The sequence below is a fragment of the Phalacrocorax carbo genome, chromosome 12 (genome assembly GCF_963921805.1).
Source record: "Phalacrocorax carbo chromosome 12, bPhaCar2.1, whole genome shotgun sequence".
NCBI classification, from domain to species: domain Eukaryota; kingdom Metazoa; phylum Chordata; class Aves; order Suliformes; family Phalacrocoracidae; genus Phalacrocorax; species Phalacrocorax carbo.
Window position 1 is genome coordinate 20,379,864 of NC_087524.1, and position 27,285 is coordinate 20,407,148.

Here is a 27,285-nt window from a genome sequence, read left to right on the forward strand (position 1 = left end):
AGAGAGAGGCCAGGTGTACCTGGAGTGCAACTGCACGATCAGGGAGCCTGCCCGGGAGGCGCCGCCCCAGCCCGCTCTCCTTTGTGTGGAAACTAGACGGGACGCGGCCGCCTCTCCCCGCCGGTCGCACCGGCGGGACGAGGAGGGCTTCCTCCGGGACCCCGGCCCCTTCCTCCCCTCCCGGGGCTCCCGCGGGGGCGCCGGGGGGGCTGAGGCGGGCCGCCCCCGGCCCCCCGGGGCCCGCCGCCCCGCCATCGGCCGCCGCCATCCGCCGTGCCCCGCGGCGGGCGGCCGGCCGGCCGGGGCGCCAGGCCGCTGGCTCCGCCCGCACCACATGACTCCGCCGTCGGTAGAAACTTTTCCCGTCCCGCGGTTGGAAAATGGCGGCGTAGGAGCGGGGCTCTCGCATCCCCCGCCCGGTCCGGCCGCCCCCAGCGCCATGACCCGCTGGGTTCCCACCAAAAGGGAGGAAAAATACGGCGTAGGTGAGGAACCTCCCGGCCCCGCTCCCGCCTGTTGCGCTGCGAGCGCCGGCGGGGAAGCCCCGGCCGCCCGCGGGCCTTCCCCCCCCTTCTCCCTCCCTCCCTCCCTCCCTCCCTCCCCGGCTCCGCTCTCCGGCGGCGGCGCCCCGCTCCGCCCGGCCGCGCTTCCCCGGGCGGCAGCGCCCGGCGCCTCCGGCCCGCCTCGGGAAGCCTTTCCCCGGGCCGGGAGGCAGCGGGACTCGGCCGGGGGCAGCGGAGCGGGGTCGGCCGGCGGCCCCGGCACGGCTCCGCCGGCTGCAGTCCCCGCTCCCCGCGGGGCTCCGGCCGCCGCCCGGCGGGGCTGCGCTGGGGGAAAGTTCAGGACTTGCCTGGAAACGCCGGCCAACCTCCGCTTGGGTCACCCACCCTCGCTGGAAAAGTTGCCTTTTCTTTATCTGCTGTGTATTTTTGGCTTCCCGAGCACTACTTTGTCCGAATAGATGGCTTTGAGTTATTTTTACATAGCTTTTTTTCCAGCCCCCCTCCCTGCTGGGAGCGGACAGGATGCGCCTCCAGCGCCGGGTGCTCGGTGGGACGCGCGGCCCCGCGGCGGTGCCCGGCGCTCCTTCGCCTCCTTATCCCATCCCTCACTTTGGAGGTTTTGAGGCTAGAAAGGGAAGAGGCTCTTCGTTTCGCAGGGAGTGTGATTTCCATACAGATGAGGGATTTCCCGTGCCCGGTGCTGTCCGGGGATCCATGTCACACTCTGCTCCTTCCGTCCCTCTCAAACAGAGAGGTTTTGTTCTCTGCCCGGCTCAAAACGTCTCCGCTCTCACGGAACGGAACCGAGCTGCGGTGGGTTTTGGGCAGCGTTGTGCCGAGGGGGCCCCTCCGGGTATGGAGCACGTCTCATCTTGATCGAAAGCGTTTTTTAGGGGCTATGGGGAAGAGAAGTTTATTGGCATGAGTGGGAGCATTTGTCTTGGGGAAGGAAATAATAAATCTGACTGTTCAGTTTGGAAATACAAAGGTCGGCGTCTGCCACGGTTCTTGGCCTCTGTTGGTTGTGAAGAACAACTTCTTGTGTATACCCGCAGCTAAGCCTTGTGTAAACCATGTGAGCAGGAAGAAGGGAGTTTCTGGGTCTAAGCAGAGCCCAAGTGAATTTTAAGAATTAATTTTAAATTCTGTGTGTACATCCCTAGAAAACTAGAGCATGGGTTTTAAATTACTAGCTGGCCAGTTACGCTGTGTGAGAGCCGGGGGTAACACCAGCACTGAGGACGCAGGTCAAACACAAGAACACAGAAATGATGGCAGTTGCTCATTAAGTTTTCCAAATTCTGTGGTTTTCTTAGAAAACTTTCCAAAGTTTTCCTGCTTCGTGGTGTGGGATGGGTAGGGTATTTATGAAAGACTGGAACGACTAAATCGTCACGTAGCGTATGCTGATGTTACAAACTGGTGACACTCGAAAGCAGGTTCCTCTTTTGTAGGAACTTGTATCTAATGCTGCGGCGTCGGAGGTTGCCCTGACCTGGGTTTCCAGGAATCCATCTCTGGGAAGTGCTTTTGAAAGAGTGACGCTGTAAGAACCGTGCAATAAACTGCTTGTTTGAAAATACGCTTTAAGTCTATTCGGCTATCCAGTGTGGGAAATTGGATGTGTAGGAAGAGAACTAGACTTAAATGTAATTAAAAAAAAAATTGTTTCACAGTTTCAAAAAGTACAATATTTTGTGCTCCAGTGGAATTTTTTTGTTTGTGTCCACTGCTCTGGAGGGAAGTTTGTCATGGTTTTATAGTAAGTTTGTTTTTCTGTGATGGTTTCTTTTCTTTTTCCTGCAAGTTAGCTGGGAGGGCTGATCCTCAGAAAATTAGGGTGTTTCTCTGCTGAACTGCAGGGGCATGAGGGTTGAAAGTAGATGTAGTGTTGCAAGGAGATCAAATCGGATTTAGAGCTAATTGAATGTTGCGATTCACTGGCCCGTGCTATGCTGTTAGATGCTGTTTTGGGAGGGATAGCTGCTTTTTGGCATCGCTGGGTTTCCTCCTGAGGAAGATGAATATTCAGTTTGGTTGCACGTGTTTTACGCACTTTGTGTGCTTAAAAAAGGGCATTTCCCTAGGCTGCGGGACTTCTGGTGGTTTGTTTTTTGCTGGTTGTGGAGAACTGATGTGGCAGTTACATAGTCCCAAACAGAAATGGAGAAGGCTCTGTTAGGGTGAACGTGCTAATAAACGGATATTTTTCTTCCTAACTGTTTACCATGGCCAGTCCTGGAGACTGACCGTGGAAAAGAAACATCTGCCTCTTCCCAAATAATGGAACTGTTAATTGATTGGTGGTAACTGGATTGTTAATTGAACCGCTGTCTTAGTGATACGTGTATGTAATATACTTAGTGTGTACGCTTTACTAAAGCTGAAATAACAGGAAGGTGTCTGTTGTTGTGGGTTATATTACTTATGTTGCAGTTGTGGGAGCTCAGAAATGTGTGTATGTATACATACGTGCGTGTGTATATACACATACATCTGTGTGTGTATATATGTAAGTTCTGTGTATACAAAATATGCATGTGTGTATTACATATATATGTATTTATTTCCTTCCTTTGACTAGTGTTCCTGTGCACAGCTAAGCTTTCAAGTTGCTAGACTTGAAAGTCTAAGTCCTAAGCCTTCGAGTTATCTCCAGTCCCAAAGATTTGCTGGCTGTGATGCAATAGGAATAATTTATCGCGACATACCTATACCGAAACCGCGGTAGGATACAGGTGCGTTAAGGAACGCTCCTCCTGCTCAACCCCCTCACCTTTCGCGGCAGGGTTTGCCGATGGTGCTGGATGGCCATCACACGTGCAAACTGGACTTGCTGCCTTAAAATGAGGAGGGCTGCTGCGTAGTGCACAGACATTATCTCAGCAGGCAGTTGTGAGCGTGACTCAGCTCCGCTTCCTGAGAGAATTCAGGGCCCGGCGTGCGGGGAGGTTGGATGAGGAATGGGTGTGGATATAATGGGATAATACAGTTATTAGATTAACATAGAGGGAACCATCTGAAACAGGAAAACAATGGGTTTAATTAAAGTAGCTTTTCTCCACTCCTGATGCTGCGTATCCTTCTACCTCGTCCCAGCGCCTGGCTCTGTATTGCATCTCTCGCCCCGAGCCGGTGGGCAGGCGTGCGGTGGTGGTGGGATGGCCGCGCGGGTGTACCGCTTCCTCGGCAGGAACGTTAGAGGCTGTCAGAGATCCCCAGAAGCTGCTCGCGCCTGCCGTGTACCCTCGATGTCCCGGGTGGCTGCGGAGTGTGGCTGCTCAGTCTCGCATTTCCTGCTGTTAGTGTGATGCGAAAATTGTAATTTTGGTGTTCTTCCTTATGCCAGTGGAGAGGAGATGTAATGAGCTGCTTTCGGAAGTCTGTGATTCTGAATAGCACTTATGAAATAGCATAAAGTGGCTCTCGCAGCTTCCAAATCCTCTTGACTTCTACTGGTGTTTGACCCTTTTCCTATGGATTTAAAGCCGCAGTAAGCGCAGAAGTGATGCTGCTACGGTTACCACAAATACTGTATTTGAAATGTCTTTGTCTTCAAAAGTATGCAGGTATGGAATAATTATACCACTGCTATGATAGTTTAATCTGTTGTTTTTCTTTTTTAATAAATGAGGAAATAGAAAGACAGTGCCCCACGTGTCTGTGCATGGCCAGGTGTAGGAGAACTTCCCGCTACAGGCCTTGCGCTCTCTTGAGATCCTGTTAATTTCCAGGATGTTGACTCTACTTTCCTCTGCTACTAATGAGTCACTGGAAAACATGGATAGTTGTGCCCTTGCTGTGATCAGTAAGCCAGTGTAGGCTCTGCCTGGCAGGCGAGGTGCTCCTGGCTGTGGGCAGCTTCATAAATTCAAAGCCGTGATGAAGAAAGGGCTGGATAGCCGTACAGGGAGCTGCACTCAGTGTGCGCTACTTCAGGACAGCAGGTGATGCCTGGGTAGGCGCTTCCTGATGCCAGGCATTAGGTCAAAGGTAACATATATGTCAAGGACACATTTTAAAAATAGCCTGTACCTCGGTGACTTGTATATGTACAAGTGTTGCACTTCTGTGGCGTATCTGGGTGCACTCAAGCTGTCCCCTAAGCAGATGGGATGCTGCAAGTACTTGAGATGGTATGTCCTCCTCAGGCCTTAGCCAGTATCATGTAAGCTGCTCAGATACACTCTATACTGTGTAGGGTGTGTGTCAACACGTGCATTAATTAAAAAAGCAAACATCAGCAAACAAACAAAACCAATTTTACTGTGAGCCCCACCGGTTGAGGGTTGGGGTTGGGAGTTCCTGTGTTCTTGCTGGAGAGTTTTTGTTGTGTGTCATGACAGAGCAAGTCATAACTAGCCTGATTTTTAGATGCTTTGAAATCGGATGGACTTTGGCCATGTTGCAAGGTTAGGGTATTTTAGTGCCTCTGAGATTGGGATAGCTCTTCTAAAAGGTGTATCTAGAAGCATCTTCAAACCAGGTACACAGAATATGATTACTAGGGGAGGGCTATAACGAGTTGGTGGACTAAGTGGTGATACTAAGGTCGTGATGTGCATCTGAGTTATGCTCTTGTAATGCCTCTTTGAAAGGGGGGGATAGGGATTTGGTAAGAGCAGTGCTGTTGAAAGCACAGGAACTGCTACAGCCAAGCACTGCTGCCTTGCTTCTGCTGCTTGAGGGAGGACTGCGGCAGTTTAGGACAGATTTAGGGCTTTTGTGGAATCCTGGATTTACAGTCCACAGCTGTGGTGAGTGGTGGTGGCGCGTGGAGACTCTCTGTTTACGAAGAGAGTTGATGATCTTGTGCTTGCATATTTGTTCCTTAAAGTAGGGAAGAGAGGGTTTTTAGGAAATGGGAAAAGATGCATCTTAAGAATTTTAGTGGTGCTGTGTTGTGAGTGGGGTTTGGAGCCATCTGACAGGACAGGACGGGTACCTTTGCACTGTTACTGACAGCAGGACACGTCCCAAACTGATGGAGTGAAAATGCCCGTGTGATATTTGCTGATGTATTTACCCGTGTCTTACCATTTTGAGGAAGCACATGCAGATTCAGTCTCCTAGAGACAACATACCCTATGGTACGCCCAGATTAGGGTTGGGTTTTGTGCTATCTTACAATACCTTCTAATTCTCCTCTTGCTGTGGGGATGCATTTCTGTGCTCCCCTGTCCCTGGCATCACATGAAGTGGAGGTGGGGGACTGGTAGAGGAAGCGTACTTCTTCCTAAATGAATGACCTTAATTTGACGGTAGGCATGTGCTTGATTATGCTTGGTTTACTCAGCAGTCACTATTGCTCTCTGTCAATAAACACTTGTTACAAGCAACAGATTGGAGAGGGATAAAGATACCGGATAAGTGGACGTGTGTACTCCTGTTTGCTTTTGTCCAGGTCAGTGACAACATTACAAACCCAGATTGTTCCGAGAAATGACTCCTCTAGGGATCTACCAGAAACACTTCCCACCTGCCGCGAGCGCATACTGACTTCCTATAGGTAGCTGGTTGCCTGTGGGTGTAACACTGAGAGTTTATTTAACTCTGCAGAGTAAGTTTTCAGTCAGTTTAGGGATTTTTTTTCAGCTGTTAGTTAACACACTTATTCCGAGAAAATAAAAGGGGAGGGGGAGTTTTCACAAGAGCAGGATTTACACTTTGCATCGTTACCCAAGTGTGGAAGTGATGGTGGGACAAGGTCCTGATTTAAGGTTTTTGGTTTGGCATTAATTCAGGGCGAAAACCATTTCTGAATTTCCACCTCAAGGTACCAAGCGGTACCTTGGTGGGTTTTGTAGTTTTTCTGTTTGTCTCTCATTGCCGTAAATGCTTGATTTAGGAGGACTGATATGATGTTAATTTTGGACTGTTTGCCATACTAGGCATGGCTTGCTTTGTATTACGAATGCATCTTCCTTTCTGCATAGGCAAAGCTTTCAGGGAAGGGGAAAGTAAACTGGATGCAACATAAAGTCAATGGATGTCTCCAGGAAGCCTTTCTGTCAGCTTGCAACTGCAGACATAAGCGTTGCAATAATTTTTCTTTGAAATATTTGTGTTTCTGGAGTTTGTCCAGTATTGGCTGTAGAGCACATGCAGGATCTGCTCTGTCAAATCCTTTAGGAGTCCTTCAGGACTGGAATCCAATACATCTTGTTAAATACCTGTGGACGTGTCCAACTTTAGATAAATAGCTGAAAGCTGACTTATATTAATGAATCGAAGCTCAAATGAGGAACTAGTGCTAATCCAGTTTTCAAGTATTTAATCTATTAAAGCTGTCAGTCTTACCTCTCCTCTTCTGCTTGCTGCAAGCCTGAAACTTTCACCATTCAGTGGTGGCAAATCACTGCTCTGAAATACATGGGCTGCTCTTCTTTATCGCTTTTCTTTGACAGGGAGATGGACCACTGAAAAGTTAACAAATCTTTTTTTTTCCTTCTCTTTTTTGGTAAACTTAAAAACATTTTAAATTCTGTTTTCTGGCCTGTCGTAGATCCCGAGGCTATTCTGACAATAGGTGTTTTCTGAATAATGCTTTAATAAATTCCTTAATGAGCTACTGGAATACTTTCTTCCCTTAGCTTGGTGGGGGGGAATTGAAATCACGCCCCATCTAAACCAAAAGAATGTTCAAAAAGAGATAGTTCTTGTAATTCTGAAACTTTAGCTACATTTTCAGGCTGTAGTTGTCAAAACGTTTATATATTTATAGTATTGTTTCTCTTTCCGTGTTTATGTAATTTGTGTGTTAAATCTGATTTCTGATGTAAAGACTTGTAACACAAGAAGCAGCAGTTGCTCAATTTCAGTTTCATCAGCAAAATATGAAATATCTCTGGAAATGTTTTTCTGCTCCATATAGCTTTGTAACTAAAGTGAAATAATTACATTGAGAACTATTATGTGTAATCATGTATCCATATACATAACAAAACAAACAGATGGATGAATAACTGAAGTAACTGTTGGCCGTGTTACTTGAATTTTTCGGGTTTTTAAATAATATTTCCTAGCACTGCTGCTTTACTTAGAATACTGTTTATATTCTTTTAGCACAAACCTTTTTAAACATGTTTTCAGAGGGTTGTCGTGGCTGATTTTACCAAAGGGTGTTGGAGTAACAAAATGCCTTCCTGTTACCCAGTCGAAAGCACTGAGCGATATGGGGTTTGTTGTGGAATTTATGAATGTGAATGGAAGTAAAAGTGTGCAAAATTGGTAAATACCCTTGTAGGCACTTGGTTTCTTAAGGTATTCTGTTCCATACATCTGTACTGTGTCACCTCAGTGTTTTTACTACCCAGATTAATCAATACTGAGGTTGAAAACCTGCTTGAGCAGCTCCCAAGCTGAGCTAGGTGCAGGGGTTTCGGGAGCCTGCTGTAGTGAAGCAGGAGTCCCGTCTGCAGAGGGCATTGTCGGTGGCATCGTGGAGAATGGGCTTCCTTGTGGAAGAACCTGGCCGCCTGGCGTGGTGAGCTCCAGACTGATTGCTGGCAGAGCTTCCTGGGGGCACAGCTCCTGAGCAGCTTTGAAAATGTATGTCTGACAGTGGCGCTTGGGATCTGTGAGAGCACACGAACCTGTGACGTGCCCAAAAGCCTCTTCGAGCATGCAGATACCTTTTGGAAGTCCAGCCTGAGGTGTTTGTGTTTGCTCTGCCTGCCTTCTTCTCCGAACAAAGCACGGAAGTACTGACATCACTCAGTTTGAAGTTGAATGTAATAAAACAACATATGTTTAGGGAACGTAGCTGAATAGCCTGTGGGTCCCAAGAGGAGGTAACTGGTGCCAAACAGGGAGCTGGTGACGCCAGACCGTACCCAAACCTAACGCACAAGGACCTTCGACTGGGCTGTGTTGGTAGAGGAGGGCTTTACTAATTTCTGTACGTGGAATAAAAACAAAAGAATTGAGAAGTAAGATGGCAAACCCTGGTAAGCAGCCTGCAGGTAAGCAGCCTGCTTACCTGCTTCCCAGCTGATGCTTTAGCCTTTAACATCCCCCTAATCGTGCCAGCTGGTCTGCAGGAGAAAATGTTGGCAGTAGGGAATGGTTCAGTAAACGTAGTTGGGTGCTTTTATTGAGGAGTTGCTTCTGCTTCCGCACAGTGTGTGTATGCTGTTATCTGCAGCAAAGGCTGCGTATCAGAAATGAAGTGAAATAAAAGCAACTGGTAATGTAAAAAGTATTCCTGTAGTGGACCCTGAAACAGGAAATATCTCAACCCTGAGCCAGATGGAAGTAGCTGATGATATTTGAGTTTCCAAGTCTTGACACAGATGGTGAACAGTTTAAAGGGATCCTTGCTTTCAAAAAATCTGCTGTGCATATGACTGCAGTGAACAAGTCATGACCCTGAAATGGCTGTGGATTATCAAGGCAGTGACTTTGAATATCCTATAAATACTGGCCTCTAAAGGAGGACTTGCACTGGAGTTTTAATGACTTAAGTAAAGATATGGTTAAGCTTGTCACTTGGGTCAGGAAAGTTACAGGTATCGGTCTGTGGGAACCTTTAAACTTTCTCCTGACTACATGTAAGGTTAGTCACCCAAAATAAGAGCATATGAATAAAAACCAACATCATGATGGTAAGAAGTGGAGTTTCTACTTTAATTATTATTGTTTATTAAGTAATGGAGTGAGCTAAAAGAGGGTTGGTTTGTCAGCTCTTGTTTGGCTTGCGTGGACCTCCTGTTGGTCAGTGGATCTGAAGAAGGGACCAGCTACAGGCATGAGCAAACCTGTGCTTATTCCCTCCTTAACTGCTATGGAGTCTGTCAGTGTATCGTGGGCTGTGAGTCTCTCCGTCCTTGCTTCTGCCTTGCAACGCAGCCCGGGTTTGAAAAGCTCGTCTGCTTGGTTTATTTTTTTTCATCCTGTTCTGGGGTCGTGCAGGAACGTGTTACTGTTTTTGCTGTTTTGCATTGGTCAGTCTATGGCTCATTCATAGCTCAAATATATAGAAAATAATGTGTCTACTCAATCCTGTAGTATGTTCTGTCTAATGTGAGGTGACGGTGGTGTTGCCTGGTGTCTGGCCTCTGGACTTGGCTGCTGGGTGGCCTGGTGGCTTTGGGCTCTGGGTATAGAAGTATATTTCTTTGTATCTTTTGAGCAAAGCATGATTATGGTACAAAACTGCAATTATACAGGAAAGATTTCTCGCTACCTGGTTATTTTCCTTTGTATGTTTTTTATTCTGACATATGCTGCTTAATTCTTACTGATGTCCGAGCTTTTTTCTTTAATTCTCATATTTTGTCCTTATACACAACTGCCCACCAGTTTTCTGTAGACATTGCCCATCATCTTGTCGTCCCTGCTGGAATCCCTTCCTTCCTTCCTCACCTGGCTACCCCTGTACCACCCTTCATGTTGATGGGAAACAGAATTTATCTTTAGAGACTTATAACTGGGGCAAATGGCAAACATGTGAGCGCTGCTGTCCTGTTTTCCTCCAGGAACTGACTGTAACCTCTCTTCCCTCACCTGCAGTATGTGGAGGCTGAATCGTTGCACTAGCAGAGGACGTGAGCACTAGATACGGGCCCCCATCCACCTCCCGCCGTTGTACTGTCTGACCCTTGCCTCTTGGTTTTTTTTTTTTTATCATGACTAGTAGGTGTTGGTTGTGTCTCCATCAATCCATAGCCTTCCTGATGCTTCTTTAACCAAGAATCTTAGGTGGAGTAGGCTTGAGAGACTTTTTTTTTCCTTCTGTCTGAGGTTGGTGTGTCCTGTGTTGTGGTTTTGGGTTTGTTTGGTTTTTTTCCCTTCTGTGGATTGATCTCTGAAATTCCCAGTGTAAAGGGTAAGTGGTGTAACAAAACCAGTTGCTTTACTGATAGTATTTTTAGTAAGTTTGTTTTAAAAAAACATAGTGGTTTGTGCCTTTTTTTTTGTAGTTTAGTTTTAGAGGTATTTGGGCTTCCATTTCACATCAGAGTTACTCTGTAGAAGGAACGTCTTAGGTCTGGCAGTATCTAACTCTGCCTCCTTCCTCGACAGCCTGTCAGCAAGGCCTCTAGCTGTTGACAGTCTGTCTTCCACCTCTATGCGACCTTGGTCACGTCTGTTCTGTACTTTTTTTGTCTCTTCTGATGCTGCTTACTAACGGTTGGGCGTAAAGGTGACAACCTTTTTCTCAGGGACTCCCCAGGCAGTGGACAGGAGTATGCAGAAGAGCGACTCAGAGCTCCTTTAAGACTGGGACTTGCTCACAGACACAACAGCTGGCATTGACTCCTTTTTAAAATGGATTTAGTGACATACGACAAGCACTGGAAAGGATTGAAGTGGTGGATAAAGATCCCTTTCCCAAAGTTTTCAGTTATTGAGTTCTTCTGATGAGAAAACAGTTGTTCTTGCTCACAAGTTGAGTGGCTGGAGGTGAGAAGAGAGATCTCTGTGGCACAGAGGTGTTCCTGAGCAGTAGTTTCCATAGTGTGAGTCAAATGGGACGAAACAACAATCCCAAACTTTTGATGGAGAGCCAAATATTCTGTTGGTATTTATTATATTACACTTCATTTATTTTTATTTGTTGGTTTTGTTTTTGAGTGTTTCACTGTAAGAGTCTAGAAGGGTTAAGAAAAGCATTAGACATTTATCTGGATGGTAAGGACATCTGCAGTTACATTATATTGGATCGCTTTAACGCTGAGCATTGCTATCCTGAACAGCTCCGGGACTGATAAGGTGCTGACGGATGAGGGAAATTTTTTAGTGCTGGCTAATACAGAACGGCCTGCCATAAGGTCTCAGTGTGTCTGTAAAACACTGATTGTGGGAAGTGGGCTGTGGGCTCTGCTTACTCTGATCTGGTCGGTCCCCGGGTGAATCGCGCTGCCGGGGTGCTGATGCAGGTAGCACACGCGCAAGTCTTAATGCGGTTATCACGAAGCCTTCGGTAAACCAGTGCCGCCTTGTCATCGTGCCTGCAGCATCGATGGGGAGTGACTCACGTAGTCAGCGGATGCTGCCTGCGTAATGGGAAGTGTGTCCCATTAGCAAGGTTTTATTTGGGGGGGGAAGAAAACTTCATTGAGAAGCAAGTGAGTCTTCCAGGAGTGTCTAAAGCGATTTGCTTCAAACTCTGTGGGGTGGGAATTCTTATTCCTAAAAAATAAAACAGTGGACTGGATATAGCCAGATCAGCACACTTTATTAAAGACTTTGAGAGAATTACTCTGCTGTGGAACTGTTTACATTTTTAGAAGTTTTGTGTGGGTTCAGCTTGTGTTTGATTTTTCTGGTTGAATTTATTCTTGAAATGATTTATTAACAGATTTTTATCAGTAACTTTTGCTGCAAAAGAGGCCTCTGTTTATTTACTGAACTGTGATAACGGAGTGATTTAGCTGCTTCAGCTTTGTGCCGTAAATACAGAAAGTGCAGCCTGGGCGTAATGCAGCAGTTGCTGGTTTCTGCAGTTACAGCGCATGAAGGTGAACCTGCTCTTGACTGAACACTGCAAGAAGTTTTAATACTATTAGGGCTGGAATATCTAAAATATTGGGATAACTGTAACCTCCTACAGACCAGGCGTGATACCTTCTCTAACACAGCGTGTTGATCTGGGAACTGTTCTTAAATCAAGGCATAAGCTCTTAAGATTAGGAGTTCATGTATTATGTTTGTATAATAGTGTCTCGGTGCTTCCATGACATTTACGTAAGGAGTGTGGAAAATACAAAATAGTTTTGCAGAGGGGACGTGGAATAATTGCATGCCAGCTCAAGTGTTGGTGAGACGGGTAGGAGAGTGATAGCATTGAGAAATGGCTGAGTAAACTTAGTCAAAAGTAAAATATTGGTGAGCTTATGTGAAGCCTTGGGCTCTACCATCGTGTTTCCCTGCTTACCGCATCTGCACATCGCAGGTGTTTGTTGCCTTTGCATGCAGCAACACAGCCTTGCTCTCGGGACACTAATGGAGCATGAAATGTTTTTGAAGCTTAAACTGTTTTTCTCCAGAACACTGAAAGCTCCTCTACGAGAGGAGGAGGTTGGATTCCTACAGGAAAATGGCACAAATGCTCTTCCCCTCCCCACCCTTTTCAGCACTCCTCCGTCCTCAGTGCACAGGTTGTGTACACAAGTCTCACTGCAGAATGGTCCAGGTGTCTCATAGGAGGTCTTCACCAAACTTAGCCAGCGCAAATGTGTGTTGATTTGTACATTAAAAATGAGCTGTTTTGCTGGACATGGGGGCTTGAATTGAGCGCACAATACACCAGCTATCATTAGCTTGATATTTTTTTATTGGTTTTGTTTTGAGGTGGAGGTCCTGAGAGTGGTGAACGAGTTAAATAGTTGAGAAATAATCACTGGTTATTAGACTCAAGGAGTATTTTTACAGTGGGAGAAACATGTTTACAGGTGAAAGTGGTTGTGGAGGGCAGATATGCTGCCCAGTTTAGCACAGGCTTGTGCTACCAGTTGGAGCTTGCCAAATAGAAACACTTGAACAGATTTAGTTTCTTCTGTGTTGCTTTGAAAATCATTGCAGGGAAATGGTTCTCCTTAAGCCGTTGTTTCCAATGGGGCAGTGCCAGGCACGGCACTGGTCTGCTTCTCTAGCCAGGAGCTGGCTCCGGGCTACCAGCGTGCGTGTGCTGTGTGCTAATGCTTCACCTCTCTTCAGTGAGCAGCTGGATTGATGCTGGGAAGGTGACATGCGAAAAAGAAAGAATAGTTGAAATATTTTTTTTTCTTACAGCAACAGGTTAGCAAGTTGCTCCTGGGTTGGTAACATTTTAAATCCCCTACTATATATGTGACTGTCAGTGGCATTTTTAAAATACACTCTCTTCAGGTGGTTATGCTTAGGAAGTAAGGTGTTACGGCACTGAGCTGTTCGGAATTAACGAAGGTGATTTTGAGGCTTGGGGGGGTAAGGGTAGTGGTTACAAGGGTCGCCTTTGACACATTGCAGCAGGCTGAGGGGTGCCCCACCAATGGGGCACCAAACTGGTGCGTAGGGCAGGTCTCAACAGCTGCTGGCAGAAAGTTCTCATGTGGGAATTTCCTGGGTTCATTTGTGATAGATCAACTTTAAGTAGACTAGAAAAGGTTTTAGAACAACCAATTAACTCATAATAAAGTGTTGTGACTACAAATTTAGGTTCCTACTGGGCAAAAAGGTGTGGAGTTCAGTGTCCAGAAGTTTGTATATTTGATTTTTGGAGAGAGTAAAATGTGATGCTAGGTCTTTGAACACTAGTAATGCCATATCAACTACATTTCCCTGTCTTTATTTCTTCTAGAATGAACATAAAAATTAGTATGGGTTCAGATGATTCCTCTTAAGTGGTTAACATGGAATTTGTATGGATATGAGCTCCCTCTGACAGCACTGGATGGAAACGCCATTGCTAGTGGAAGGGGTTGATGATGAGAGACCGACTCTCCGCAGCCTGGAGGGAGCCGGACAGTGACTCTTTGTTCAGGCTAGCTGCTGAGCCAACTCTGTCGCTCTTCCGAAAATGGCACGAGGCATGTGATTTCTTACTGGTTTGGAGAAAAACAATTTTTCCCTGTTTTTGTAAAATGCCGCTCTTTAATGCATTCAGGGCTGTTTGACTTGCTTCTGTGGTTAAGTTTTTGCATTAATTCTGGTGTAAGATGCAACTTAAGGAAAAATATCACGTATGTCCTGTTTCTGCAATAGCTTAGCTGTTGTGGAAAAGCAAAAATGTTGGTGGATCAAACTGTGGCTCTTAGCAGGTAATTCTTCTCTCTGACTGTTTTTTCTAAGAAAGCAGAACAAGTTCCTCGGGGATTATTTGACCCAGGATCTGTGCTCTTTTCTCTGTAGTTCTTGCTGTTGGAGACAGCTTGAAAGACTGAGATGCAGGTAAAAATATGAGTAAAGCTTGATACCAGAATCGCAGAATGGCAGGCCTGGAAGGGCCCTCTGGATCTCACCCCGTCCCACCCCCTGCTTGAGCAGGCACCCCCACAGCAGGGGCACAGGGCCGCGTCCAGGCGGGGTGTGAATATTTGCAGAGAGTAAAAAGCCTATAACTCCTCCTTTCTTCCGCACTCCATAAGCTTTCCTGAGAATGTAACAGAGGAATTTTGATTTTGTTTTCCCTTGTAGAAATGCTGAGGAGGAAGAACAGTAGGAAATGAAAACTTCTTCCCATCACCCCATTTTCCCCTTGCTTTAGGCTTTTTGCTCTGCATCAGCAGCTCTATATTGCAGTGAATAGTGTCTTCCAGGGGCTGTTTTTTTGCTAACTATTTCCGCAGTAGTGTGATAGCAGTTTTATTGTGTTGAACTTGATTTCTATAGTCATTGAAATGACTATTAAAATATAGCTGTGACATTAAGCTCACTGCTATAGAACTGCTTAGTGACAGACACCCTCTTTGCAAAATTATGTTCAGTGCAATAGAGACCTGCTGCAATGGCAAGGGAGAAGCTTGAAGAAACAGGGACTCATGCGTCAGGCATCTTCAGATGGAGCTAAGATGAGCGTGGTGCAGATTGTTTTTGTGAAAATCCTCATGCAGGTATAACTAGGCTTCATTCTTGCTGGCTTTTGCATAGCAGCAGCAGCAAGCTGAAAAAGGCATTTTCATAAAGGTTCTGCTTCATCCCATGAAGGATGAAGGTCTGGAGGAACTGGCTGCATCTGTCACTCATGACCAGTCTTCTACCTAATGTGTGTAAGAGGTGCTGCTCCCAATCACTTGGGAAGCTATATGCCCTACTTGAGCACCACATTGGCAACTTGTGATTGAGCACTGGTGCCTGTGCAGACTCCACCTGTAATTTGTGCTCTTTTGGCCAGGAGCACTGGATTGGGAAGGACTTCAGGGTTTGCCCACGTTGTGCACGTGACTCCAATATAGACTCTTTCATAAGCTGGTTTTAAGACTGAGCTTGTTGGTTTTGGGGGTGTTTGCACCTGCTTCTGTGTTTTGCAGGATGGTTTTGAATCGCACTGCTCTATTTGGGACCTTCTCCTAAGCCTGTAGTTGATGTCGACTGAAGGTGATGCTGCCACCCCCACGGGTTTGGCCACGCCGTTCTGCCATTGCTGATTTTCCCCGATTGCTCTGAGTCGCTGGTGGAGCTATCACAGAAAAAGCACTGGGGTTTTGAGCAAGCTGAACTCCTTTCAACTGGTGGCTGAGGGATGAGGTGGGTGGCAGCGCTGGTGCGAGGGAAGGGGCAGGGATGTGCAGCTGGGGACGCATCGGCCAGGAATGGGTGTGGAGCTGCAGCGCTGCCGGCTGAGGTCACTTATCTCTTGGGGAACCTCCATCTAATGATATGGCCTGATGTTGGCTCATGACCAGTTCATACGCATTTGATCCTCTGCTGGCATTGACCATAAGCTGAACTAGTTCCTCCTCCCCTCACAGCGTTTAACTCTTTTCCTTCCTTCCTTCTCATGCCCAGCATTTCATGCATAGCAATACTAAAGGTTTTGCAAATTTTGCAAAGGCTTCAGGTAGGGGCTGTTTGAATTTCAGTTGATTAAAAGCACAGAAGTCCATTCTTCAGATACGGTGGTAAGCATAGTGCGTGCTCAGACGCTGTCTTTGCCTTGTTTGAGGATGTTGCCTGTAGGCCACCACAGCAAGAGCTGAGTTACCGCTTCTTAGTGTCCCCCAGTGAAATGTAGGAAATTCAAGGGAAGGTCAAAACTCACTTACGTTGTGAATCTGCTTTACCAGAAGACAGATGCTAAGACGTCTGCCTCTAAATAATGTCTTCTGTTTGTTTAAATCAGCATCTTGCTCTTTCTGCAAAGGCCCGTGTTAAGAGCTTGGGGTGGTATGATTACTTCTTGCATACAATGTGTTTCAGTTAATGGACTTTTTAATATTAAAAATTGATTTGAATGTTCTTGATTGTGCTTCTTGTTAGCTATGCATTATGGCACATTATTAATGCTGTTAGTCGATGATATCTTTTTTTTTAAACACTAGTTACAGCTTTATACTCTTGATACTTAGCAGTGAAGTACTCTGAATACAGATTAAGTAGCAAGAAGGAGGGAGAAAGCTGTTAAAAGAGTGAGTTGGCATCTTACTTCACTAGCTCCCTAAAAATAAAATATCTGGTTTAAGAGGGGGGAGGAGGAAAAACAAGAACCTGAACTTGGTTCTTGGAAATCTTGTATAGGTCCAGAACTCTTTGAGTTTTTTCTCTTAGTGCAGAAAGAACAAGCGTGCATCTTGTTCTCTCCTCCTTGAGCTCTGCCCACAGGGTGCAGCAACAGTGTAGTTGCACTTCTAGAAGGCAACATGACTTAAGTTTGAGGATTGCTCTGGATTTATGAAGTTTCCTTAGCTTATTAATTCATGTTGGGTAGTGGCGAGATACCAGATGTGTTTCAAAACATATTGCTCCCCTGTGTTGCCATCTGGGATAAAACCTGGCGTGTCTAGTTATGTTTATAGAGGCTTGGGTTGTGCTTTGCTCTTTCTAACCCGTGCTCAGCCGACAGTCGGTGCTGCACCTGTGCTTAGGTTCTTCTCTGAATGCAGAGTTTATTCCTGTGTGCATTTACTAGTTGCCTTTTGAGCGTCTTGTGTCCTCACTTGGGAAGAGGGAAGACAGGCTGTCATTGCAGGGGTTTCAGTTTGAGGGGTGCCGGCGTCCAGGTTCAGGATTCTCCAACCCGTGGCAGAGGTCCCTGTGTCGCTCATGAAGGAGAGGCAGCGTTCCTGGGCTCATGTGGAACTAGAGTTCCCAGATGAACAATTTTTATTTTTTTTTTTAAATCCCCCAGGAATTTGCTGCTCAGGTGGAAGAGGGGGAAAAGGAATGATCCCCACTTTTTAAGGGAAAATGAGAGTAAATCCTTACCATCTACTTAAACTTGCTGGATTTAGTCTAGTCCTGCTGGAGAGACACAGAAAGTCACACTCATGGATTTAATCAGTAAGATGTCGTGCATTACTGGGGCGAGGAACCACGAGCTGCATTTTCTTCGTTAGCTTGGTGGTAACTGTTCAAGCCTAAGAGTTTCTTCAGACTTCTCCTCTCTGTAGGAAATTAATCTTTTGTGGATGGTTGGATGATGAAATAACCAGCATACTGGGAGAGAACCATGATCTGAACTTGGTGAGACCAGGAATGGCAAAATACAGGGTGACTTCAGTAAGGTGGGAAGACCTACCCTCAGTTAATACGTATGTGAAATAATAGTCTTTAACAAATCTTAGGTGCAACTCTTGACTTGTACCTTTCTTTTTTTCTTCCTTCTCCATTAACCTGAGCTGTAAAAATTGGAAAATTGTCTGGGTAAGTAACAGAGGACTAAGGAGTCTAGTACTGAAGGCAACCACTTTCCTTTTACAGAAAATAGGAGGAAAACCTTCGGGTTTCTTTTATTTTTAATACTAAAGGATTCAAGAGACTTTGCCCTCACCTCCGTGGTTTCAGTCTGCTGTTATGGAAAGAGCACAATTATGATTTTGGGAGTTTTTTTAAAGACAGCGTAAAATAAAGCTGATAACGTGTTAAGTGTAGTTTGCTTTCTTTTAGGAATGTGGAATGATTAATACAACCTTTAATGCAAAGTAATTCAAAGGAATATTACTCTAACATTTTTATGGTATCTTAAAATATCTGAGCATTCATACAGCCAGAGAAAAGCTTTTTCAGTATATATTGATGTTACCTTTGTTTGCTTTTTCCTTCTTTTCCTCTGTCACCTCTCTCTAATTCTCCTAGTGTTGTGCTCCTCATTTTTCTAATGCACACAGATTAATGAGTGCTGTTCTGTAGAGGTGTTCGTTTTGTATTCTTTAGCAGTAAATGGGTTTTTAGTGCAATTACTCTAATGCCCTAGTCATTGTTCCTTTCTTTATCAACTCCTAGAGTTAAAAAAATTGCTCTTTCTATGCCCACACTAATCCTTTGCGTTTGGCACTTCTGTACTTCTGTGTAGATGTGCTTTGTGGCTGGGGTGGAGGAGGAGGGGAGCGAGGAGAGCCTTTACCCAGGGAGTCGCTCGGCTGAAGGCACAGCTGATGAGGAGAAAGGTCTTTGGTGCTGAAACCTTCCATCCTGCGGCATGGGAATGAGAGGTGGCTTCAGGATTGTTTTGTTGCTGGGACTTTGTTCTTTGTGTTTTCTCTTTTGCCATCCTAGTTCTGCTCATGACGTCTCAGAGCTGAAACCCAAAGTTCACTGACGCGTTGGCCGGATGCTCTTCAGCCTTCATGTCAGCTAACTCCACCTCAAGTGACGTACCAGATACATATGCTGCTGGCTTTGTTCAGTGCCGGTCTCAAGTGCCACAACTGTTCTTTATTCATCAGTAGCATGCCTCCTAAAATTTCTAGCTGCTTTCCCTGTCATGAACAGTCTTGGGTTTGCCTCAGTTTTTATAAGCAGGTTAGATGTAAGGCTGTACCTGAAATGGACTGTTTGGAAGCCAGTGCAAGTCTACCCGTAACATGGTTGTCAAGGGAATATGGTCTATAGGTGGGATTTTTGCAAATATAATAGGCCCCCACAGCTCTAGGTTAAATAGGTCATAGTTAATGATGCTTAGAGCTGGAAAGTAAAGTTTTCTATTTCTTTGTCCACACCTTTGAGAAAACGTTGAGGTCATTCTCTTCAGCAGGCTAACCTTAGAATTGGCAGATGTTGGTCAGACGCAGGTGTCTTGGCCCGTAGCTCATGCCACAGACATCAGGGAGCAGCTGTCCCCTTGGTCTTCTCAAGGGTCTTCTGCAGGGCAGAAGCAGACTGCAAAGCAGACTGCAGAGCAGTCCCCTCCTCCTCACTCGTTTGAAGCTGGTCGCTATATACTGGACTGTACGAACCCGATACTTCATCTGTAGTGCACACTGTAGCCCAAGGTGAGGGAAGTGGCGCTGGGTTGCAAGTGCCTGAACTAGCTCCTGCGTTCCTTGTGCAGAGAGGCAGCGTGTCGGTAGCTCAGAAAGCAGCATCTGTCCTGAGCTCCAGCGCCTTTGGTATCTCTTCTGCATGGTCTCTTGTTACCTCTATCACAGATGTATCCCTTAAGGAGAAAAGGCATTGTAAATAGCATTCTTCTAAAGGATAAGAGATGAGACTATTTGGTTGCAATAGAGAAGCTTAGCTGTGCCTCTTCAGTTGGAGTTTATTAGAGAGGAGAAAAAAACCCCAAATCTGTGCATGGATGGAGAGCATCGGGATGCTGTAATAGTGTTAACCGTGAGGTTAACTTGCACTGGCTGGGTCTTAGTCATTAATCTTTTGATGCTTGAGTAACCATGCTCCTTATCTTGCTTGTGTGTTGTAGCAAAGGTTTTTCTAACTTACAAGGCTGTGTAACTCCTTTGCCAAAACAGTGAGCCTTGATTCTCAGTTCAGGCATGATGGGGAGGCTCGACGTTAGCTCGTGTAAATATTCCTAACGCTTCATTTAGTGTAGAGCTCTCCAAGCCGAAAATCTGTCGCGCTGAGAACAGGATTTTCCAAATTAAGCAAAACTTATTTCAGTAAAAAAACCAAACCAAAACAAAGAAAAAACCAACCAAATTTGGAAATGATAAGTTAGGCTTTTAAATGTTTTAAATGGTGATTCAGAATACAGTTGGTCAGACAAAATATAAGCATTCCAGTTTTGTGCTTTATTCCTCCAAATTTTGTCTTTTCCTTTCATTAAAGCCTTGTTTTTTGCTCTAAATCAAATATTTTATCTGTCATAACATCTTTTGGTGTCACTCTACATAAAAAATTACCCTGAGAGGGAGTTATCTGCTAGCTTACATAGGAGTATGCACTGTAGTTCAAGCCTTGTTTTGTAATCACAGGGGTGGAATGTACTTTATAGTTATTTTGGTAGTTTGCTTCATGATCTGTCAATGCTGCTGCAAGCCAAAAATGGAGTGGTTTTATTTTTTTTTTGGTTGTCATATTTCTCACACATTTATTTTTGAGGATAACTCTTCCCTCCGTGGCCATTGCTCCTCACTCAGTTCGGGTCACAGGGAGCTGTCATGGGCAGTAATTACCACTTGATGGCTGTTTGTCATCTTCTGTCAAAAGAACTGGTCATTACAGCGAAGCTCCTGTTGCGTGACCCTCCTTGTTATGATAGACACCAGTTAGCACTCTTGGATATAAATTTTAATGTCTCTTATTCATAGCTGCCTTTGATCTTTAGTGTTATTCCATGTAAATGTTTGAGAAATGCTTAGCTGAAGGCTTGAACTGGGTACAGGACTGTCTTTAATATGTCATAATCAATTTTTTCCTGACTGGGATGTCTGGTACGAGGCAGCAAGAATGCTTGTTGGGGTCCAAAAGGTGGAAGACTCAAGTTGGATTCATTTTTGGACATGTTGAGCACTCACAGGTCCTTTTGACTCCAGTGACAGCTGTGATTGTTCAAGAGATCTAAATGAAGACCAGAAGGGTGCCGTTAGGGGTTGACCTCCAACCACACAGGTTTGGAGGAGTTAGTATTGACTGTGTGACTTTGTCTTCCCTGGTCTGTGCGAAAACTGAGCTGAAAACAGTTCTGATGAGTGTTACCGAACAGTGTCCCACGTGCCATGTATTCACCATCGTTAACACCCCTCTGCTCAGAGCAGTGCAAAATGTTAATTTTTCTTAATGTGTTTTTCACAGAACCCTCTTCGCCTGCAGAATAGCAATTTCAGTGTTGAAATATTTGGTGCCAGATACCTAGGAGGGAGGGTTTATTTCTCTTTAATAATGAAAAAGTTAACAAAAACATTAAAACAGGAATAGCTAGCTTGGCTTGTTTTGATGTCAATAAAAGTATATTACTTTCTAAAGCCTTCATTTAAATAGTGTTGATATTAGTCTCTGTGATTCACCTGACCTTTATTCTTTTTACGCTGAAGTGTCCTCTGTTTATAATTTTGCATTTTATGCTATGTTTTCTCTTCCATATTGCCTTTTTTTCTTCATTTTTGCACTCAGATATATTTACTACTTAAGTCTAAAGTCTGTTGTCTGTCAAGCAAGAGGGGTATCGCAGAGAAAAGGACCAAGGCAGCCCATCCTGCATTTGTTGTTATTAGCATTGTAAACTGGAATTGAGGAAATTCTGGGGAGAAAAATAGTAACTCCTGGAGGTTGAAAATGAAGTCATGGTTGGAGACAGCACCGGGCAGTGTGCCCCGTCCTCGTGGTGGGATTAGCACTTCTCACGTGTCTGCTTGGATGTTTCTTGCTTATGCACTTGGGGCTAAACCGATTATGGGATTTGAGATCAAGGAAGTGTTTTTGTCCAGTTACCAGTTCTTATAGATGTAATTTATGAGGTCGACCTTTCATGTAATACAGGCTCTAGCCTGTTTCTTAGGACTGCTTGGGAGTTGGAGAAAACTGGGCAGGTAAGTGAGGGTGCTTCCTTGGTCCGGTGTCTCATGGCCTTTGTAACTGCAGCTTTTGGCCTTTTGCTGTAGGCTGTAACTTTGAGGGTTTTTTGGAAGTGCTTTGTGACCTGTAATGAGTGCGGCACGTGTCGTTAATGTCCTGTGAACTCTTTTGGTCTGAACATCTGTGAAGACTTCCTGCGAGAAGGGGAGGGCTGGTCTCAGCCACACATGACTTATCCCGTTCTTTCTGTTCCAATAACAATATCCGAGTCCCACTGGAGCACTTCGGACCGATGCCATGCACCAACCGCCTCCCTGGAAACTAATGTGGAAAGAAAAGCAAGTGGTTGTCTGAAGAGTGGTAGAAAGTTTTGAGGTAGCTATCGTATTCCAGAAACGCTTTCACTTCCCAAAGAGTTATGACAAATAGCAAAAAAGTTTGATTCTCGCTTATATTTAAAAAGCTGTCCTTTGACACTGCATTCTGGAGGCTGTCACTGTAAAGAGGATGTCTGTGCTCAGAGGAGCACAGCCCTTTATGTACTGGAAAGGTGAAGACGAGAAGTACATAGCTCCTCACGGTGAAGGAAGGCTACTTTGGTCATTTCGTTAGCTGTTAAGAATAGCGTATAAAACGCCTTTAAACTTGGTAACCTCACTGGAGGGAGTAACTGCAGCTGCAGAACTGTGCCGGAGCTTTCACAGGTCCACACTGTAGTTAATTAAGATGTCTTGTGAAATACTTGAGTTGCTGCTGTTGGTCATGAGGGCCTACTTGGTATTAGAAAATTTAGTTTCTTACCGAGACTTTGCACCGTGAGAAATGTAAAAATCTAGCTTTAGGAGTCATAACTGTTTTCTCTTTCTGATTATTAATGTTTTTTCCAACCAAGCCTAGTTTGCAGCGTATTTGTTAGATGGATTTCCTCGTTATTCTGGCTATTGATAATCTCAGTGTTCAGAGTTTCCAGATTTTCTTTTGGGAAGGGTAGGGAGGAGTGGTTGTTCAATTACTTCCCCCCCCCGCAGTTTATCTTCTGAAGATGGCAGTTCTCAAAAATTCTGCTTTCTTACCAGCCAGTTCTTTAAAAACGAGCCCATCCCCGTGGTTTCTATTTATCGGTTACAATGCCGTTTCATTGGTGAGTGGAGTGATGCATCTTTCCCGTTTGAATTATCTCTGGTAATATATACCTCGCTACTGGTTTTTCAGAGCAAACCAATTTTTGTTCTGGCAGAGCGTGGGCAGCCTGCGGGTCAGTGGCCGTGAGGCAGGAGCCTCTTCCAGCATTCATTTTTTGGAGTTTATAGAATCACAGAATGCCCTGAGCTGGAAGGGACCCACAAGGATCATCAAGTCCAACTCCTGTCCCTGCACAGGGCACCCCAAATTCACACCGTGTCTCTGAGGGCCTTGGCCAAGTGCTGCTTGAATATCGCCAGGCTGGTGCCGTGATGCCTCCCTGGGGAGGCTGTGCCAGGGCTCCACCACCCTCTGGGGGAAGGACCTTTCCCTAATGCCCAGCCTAACCCTCCCCTGGCACATCTCCCTGCCGTTCCCTCGGGTGCTGGCATTGGGCACCAGAGAGGAGAGACCAGCCCTGCCCCTCCTCCTGCCCTCGGGAGGGGGCTGCAGAGTGCCATGAGGCTGCCCTCGGCCTCCTCTGCTCCAGCTGAACAACCCAAGGGACTTTAGCTGCTCCTCATATGGCTTACATTGACATCATACAACGTTATACAGTTGACGTTGTCTTCGGCTGAAGGTGTTCACCCAGCACTCCTTCAAGGCAGATTATTATGGATGGGCACGGGTGTAGGCTGACCACTGGTCTGGGGGCAGCGATGAGCAGGCTGTCCTCCAAGGACTGAGCTGCAGCTCGTGACCAACAATCGAGTCACTTCTGGAATATACACAGCTGCGAGGTTTGCTATTCAGGTGCATCTAAACAAATCTGAGAGTTTCCCTCAGTCCAGAATCCTTTCTGCCCTGCTTTAGGACCCCAGCTGTGTGTAACGTGAGGGCCCTTCACATCTCTCTCGCTTTGTACCTCTTGCTGCTTATGGTCTTAGGCGGTAGGACTCCAAGCTTTTTCCGAGTTCAGCACTGGAAAAGGAATGGGTTTTCACTTTGTCATTCCTCTGCCTGCTTGCGACTGGTGCCACTCGGAAATATTTGTGAAAACAAATGAGTTTGCTAAGTTTGCCGGACGTGGTGGTGCAGGTTGTGGATGCTGTCAGGGCTTGCTAATGCGTAAAGTATGGTAACGTGATTATAATACTATAAAATGGGGGATAGGACTAGTCTCTCCCATGAATATAGTGGGTTGATGCAGTTACCTCTGTCTCTCAGGAATTCTGAAATCATGTTGGTTTTAAATACAGTATGCATGCGGTAAATTAATGAAGCAACTGAGAAATCATTCTTTAATATTAGTGGTGGTAATTTGAGTTTTCTAAAGATGCTTTGTAGGTTTTCTGGGTGCTGAGCTGGCAGTGGGAGACTGCGGTTCATTATAGAACTGCATAAAATTGACATGAATTGCTGGAAGACAAGCAAGTACGACAAAAAATTGACTGTATTGTTATGAAGAAGTGAGAGACTGACTTCTGAGACTTGTGGCTTTTCAAGATTTTACAAGGGGAAATACTAATGGGCAGGACTTGGTCAAATTTTTACAAATTGTTTTTACAAAATCCAAAGGGTTGAGAATGGCAGCAATGAGTCATAAAAACAACTATGTGGAGAAACAAAAATCCTGGAAGCTACGTTGCCTTGCATGCGCTAACAGCAGTGTTTCCTCTGTCCAGCTCTCTACAACTACGACGCGAGGGGACCAGATGAACTTTCCTTACAAATAGGCGACACCGTGCACATATTAGAAACGTATGAAGGTAAGCTGGCAAAAGTTGCACTTAAAAACATTGCTTTTGCAGTTGCATTACTTTTCTGTTTGTAACTTTATCTTCTCGTGCTGTCAGGTGATGAATTACTTACTTTCTTGCTGAAGGACAAAACACATTATTTCTAACGAACGCAGAATTAACCAATGCAAGACACATGGGGTCAATACCTGGTGAATAACCATCTCCTTTTCTATGGAAGATGGATGCTTGCACAGCTTTACTTGTATGGATCAATTGTAGCATCTACCCTACGTTAGAGAAATGATAAATGCTTTTTGGATACCCTCGGGTAATGCAAAAGAGCCTGCCGCTAAAAAGTTCAATCTCAGTTTGAAAGTTAGCTGGGTCCTAAATTATTTATGTGTGTCTTACAAGATGGGTACATGTGTTACAGTGCTGTGGACTGATTTCAGGCTTTTCAGATGCTTTGGCTTGTTTTGATATGAATCTGTAGAAACATTACATGTACCAAAATCTTTCCTCCTTGATCCATGTAAAAGGGTACTTGAATGCTGGGTTTGAGAATCAACAGAATGTGAAAATTATCATTACAGTTTTCAGCTCTTGCTTGATCCGGTACTGAGCCAGGCAAAACACAGCTCTTTCATTATATCCTTGACTTGAAATTTCATGGCATGCTGCAGTTTGGAAAGGTGTAAGTAACGTATAACTAAACTGTGTTTAAAATATTGTAACACTTTCTGTCATATGGAAATGTGATCTGCTTTAATATATCGATGTAAATAGTTTGTTTCTCTAGACCTTGATCTTTTGGTACATCTGTGTGATAAATTTGTTTTAGATACTGGCTCAATAGGATTTTTTTATTGTTATATTTACTAAACCAATCAGTGCTATTTCAACAAAAGCAACAAGCTCTACTCATCACTGTGCAAATGCATTTTTTCCGTTGTTCTTAGGCTGGCGTTTTCTTACAGAGTTCAGCTTGCTGCGGCAACGCCGAAGTTTGACTTTAAGCAAAGTAATCTTCTGGTATCTGACATTATATGCTTTAATAAAAATCTAATAATGCAAAAATTGTAAATGCAAATTGAACGATTTAAATATTGTGCAGCTTTGTACTTCTATATATAAATAGATTCATTTAATTAATGTGGGAGGGACTCTGAATCCTGAATAGGGTATGTCAAACCATATCAAATGATGACTGCTGCCCACTAAGTGGGACAGTGGAGATGACTCGCTTTTCTCCTAGGCTTGAATAATAGAGGGACCTTCACACTCTCATGGTTGTTAGGCTTCAAGCACATGGGATGAGTTAATGTTAAAAGAAATGCAAATAAGTTAATGTTCTTCCAAACATTTTATGCAATGATTACTCATTACGTACCTGCTGTGATGGGAAATTAGATGCCATAATTCTTATCTCTCTTGTTCACAGAGCTGCCATTATTAGGTAATTACTTGAGCTTTTTGATCTCCAAGTTCATCTATAGAAAATTTGTGTAGATTGTGCCCCAGGAGGTTTTGTACCATCTGCGCTAACGTCCAGGTGTACGCCTGGGAACTTCCCTGCCATCGGTCCTGTCCGTGTCAGGGTCATGTTAGGCTGTGGTGGGATGGGCCAGTCTGAAGAAAAAACCCCAATAATATGCCCATGGGACAGAAAAGTTGTTTGAAGAGTCAGTAATGCCTTTTTGCTGAGGATCTGTGGTTCTGCTTCTCAAAGGACTACCCCTTTTCCCTGTATTTAAGATGATGGGGAAAATGTTGGCTTCTTTCATTGATACCCACTGTATTATGCATTCTGCCCTTGGCATCCTGCTGTTACTATTTTTCAATAGTTTTCTGCAGTAATTCTTAAGTTAGGAGTAGTTTTGAACACGTACGTGTGTCAATGGGCTTTGAAGTGTTAGATTGTAGCTGGTTGGTTTTGTTTGTGGGTCCCCCCCGCCCTCCACCACCACTACCCCGGATCTGCTTTGCTGTCAGGAAAACCTTATGGTAAATGTTTGCTCAGTCGGTCTTCCCTCTGATGGCAAAAGAGACTGACAAGTTGGGAGGGCTGGGTCTCATGTGCGTAGCCTGGAAGGCCTGTTTTAAGGACAAGCAGGTTTCTATAGGATATCATGTTGCTACCGTGTACTGGAATGGATTGCTAAGATGGACTTTGCTTATGTGTTTAAAATATTATTTTTTTTAACCTATATGTAGAACTTATTTTGAAATTTTATTTTATTACTAAACATCTTAATCTTTTAAATTTTAATCAAAGAAAACTTTTTTTCCTCTGAAACGCAGGAAGAAGTTTGTACAAATGCTTCAATGTGCAGATCCTGTGCATGTTTCCCTGTTAAATCTCAATGTTTAAAAGCTGCTTTCTAGAATCATTGGTCTTGAGTGTCAAATTAATGCTTTTTTCTTTCAGGTACGATTGCAGGCAGTTTTAGTTTTCAGTTTGAAAACTTCCTTTCACTCCTTCTAATGTGAGCCTTACAGGAAAAGCCAAACAGCAAAGCCGTTGGACTTCATAAATATGGACTTCATCTTGCAAGGGCTGCATTTCACAGCAGATATCCCAA

The 27,285-nt window shown here is 44.7% G+C and overlaps 1 protein-coding gene across 2 annotated transcripts in view; it reads left to right on the forward strand.

The window, feature by feature from the left end:
* Positions 1-8: 8 nt before the first annotated feature.
* Positions 9-27,285, forward strand: part of DOCK1 (dedicator of cytokinesis 1) — a 316,638-nt gene continuing 289,361 nt past the window's right edge. For both annotated transcript variants that reach the window (XM_064464378.1, XM_064464379.1), the window contains exons 1-2: positions 9-485; positions 24,647-24,730. In XM_064464378.1, the coding sequence (XP_064320448.1) occupies positions 335-485; positions 24,647-24,730 (235 nt within the window). In that variant the 5' untranslated portion in view covers positions 9-334. The remainder of the gene's footprint in view (positions 486-24,646; positions 24,731-27,285) is intronic.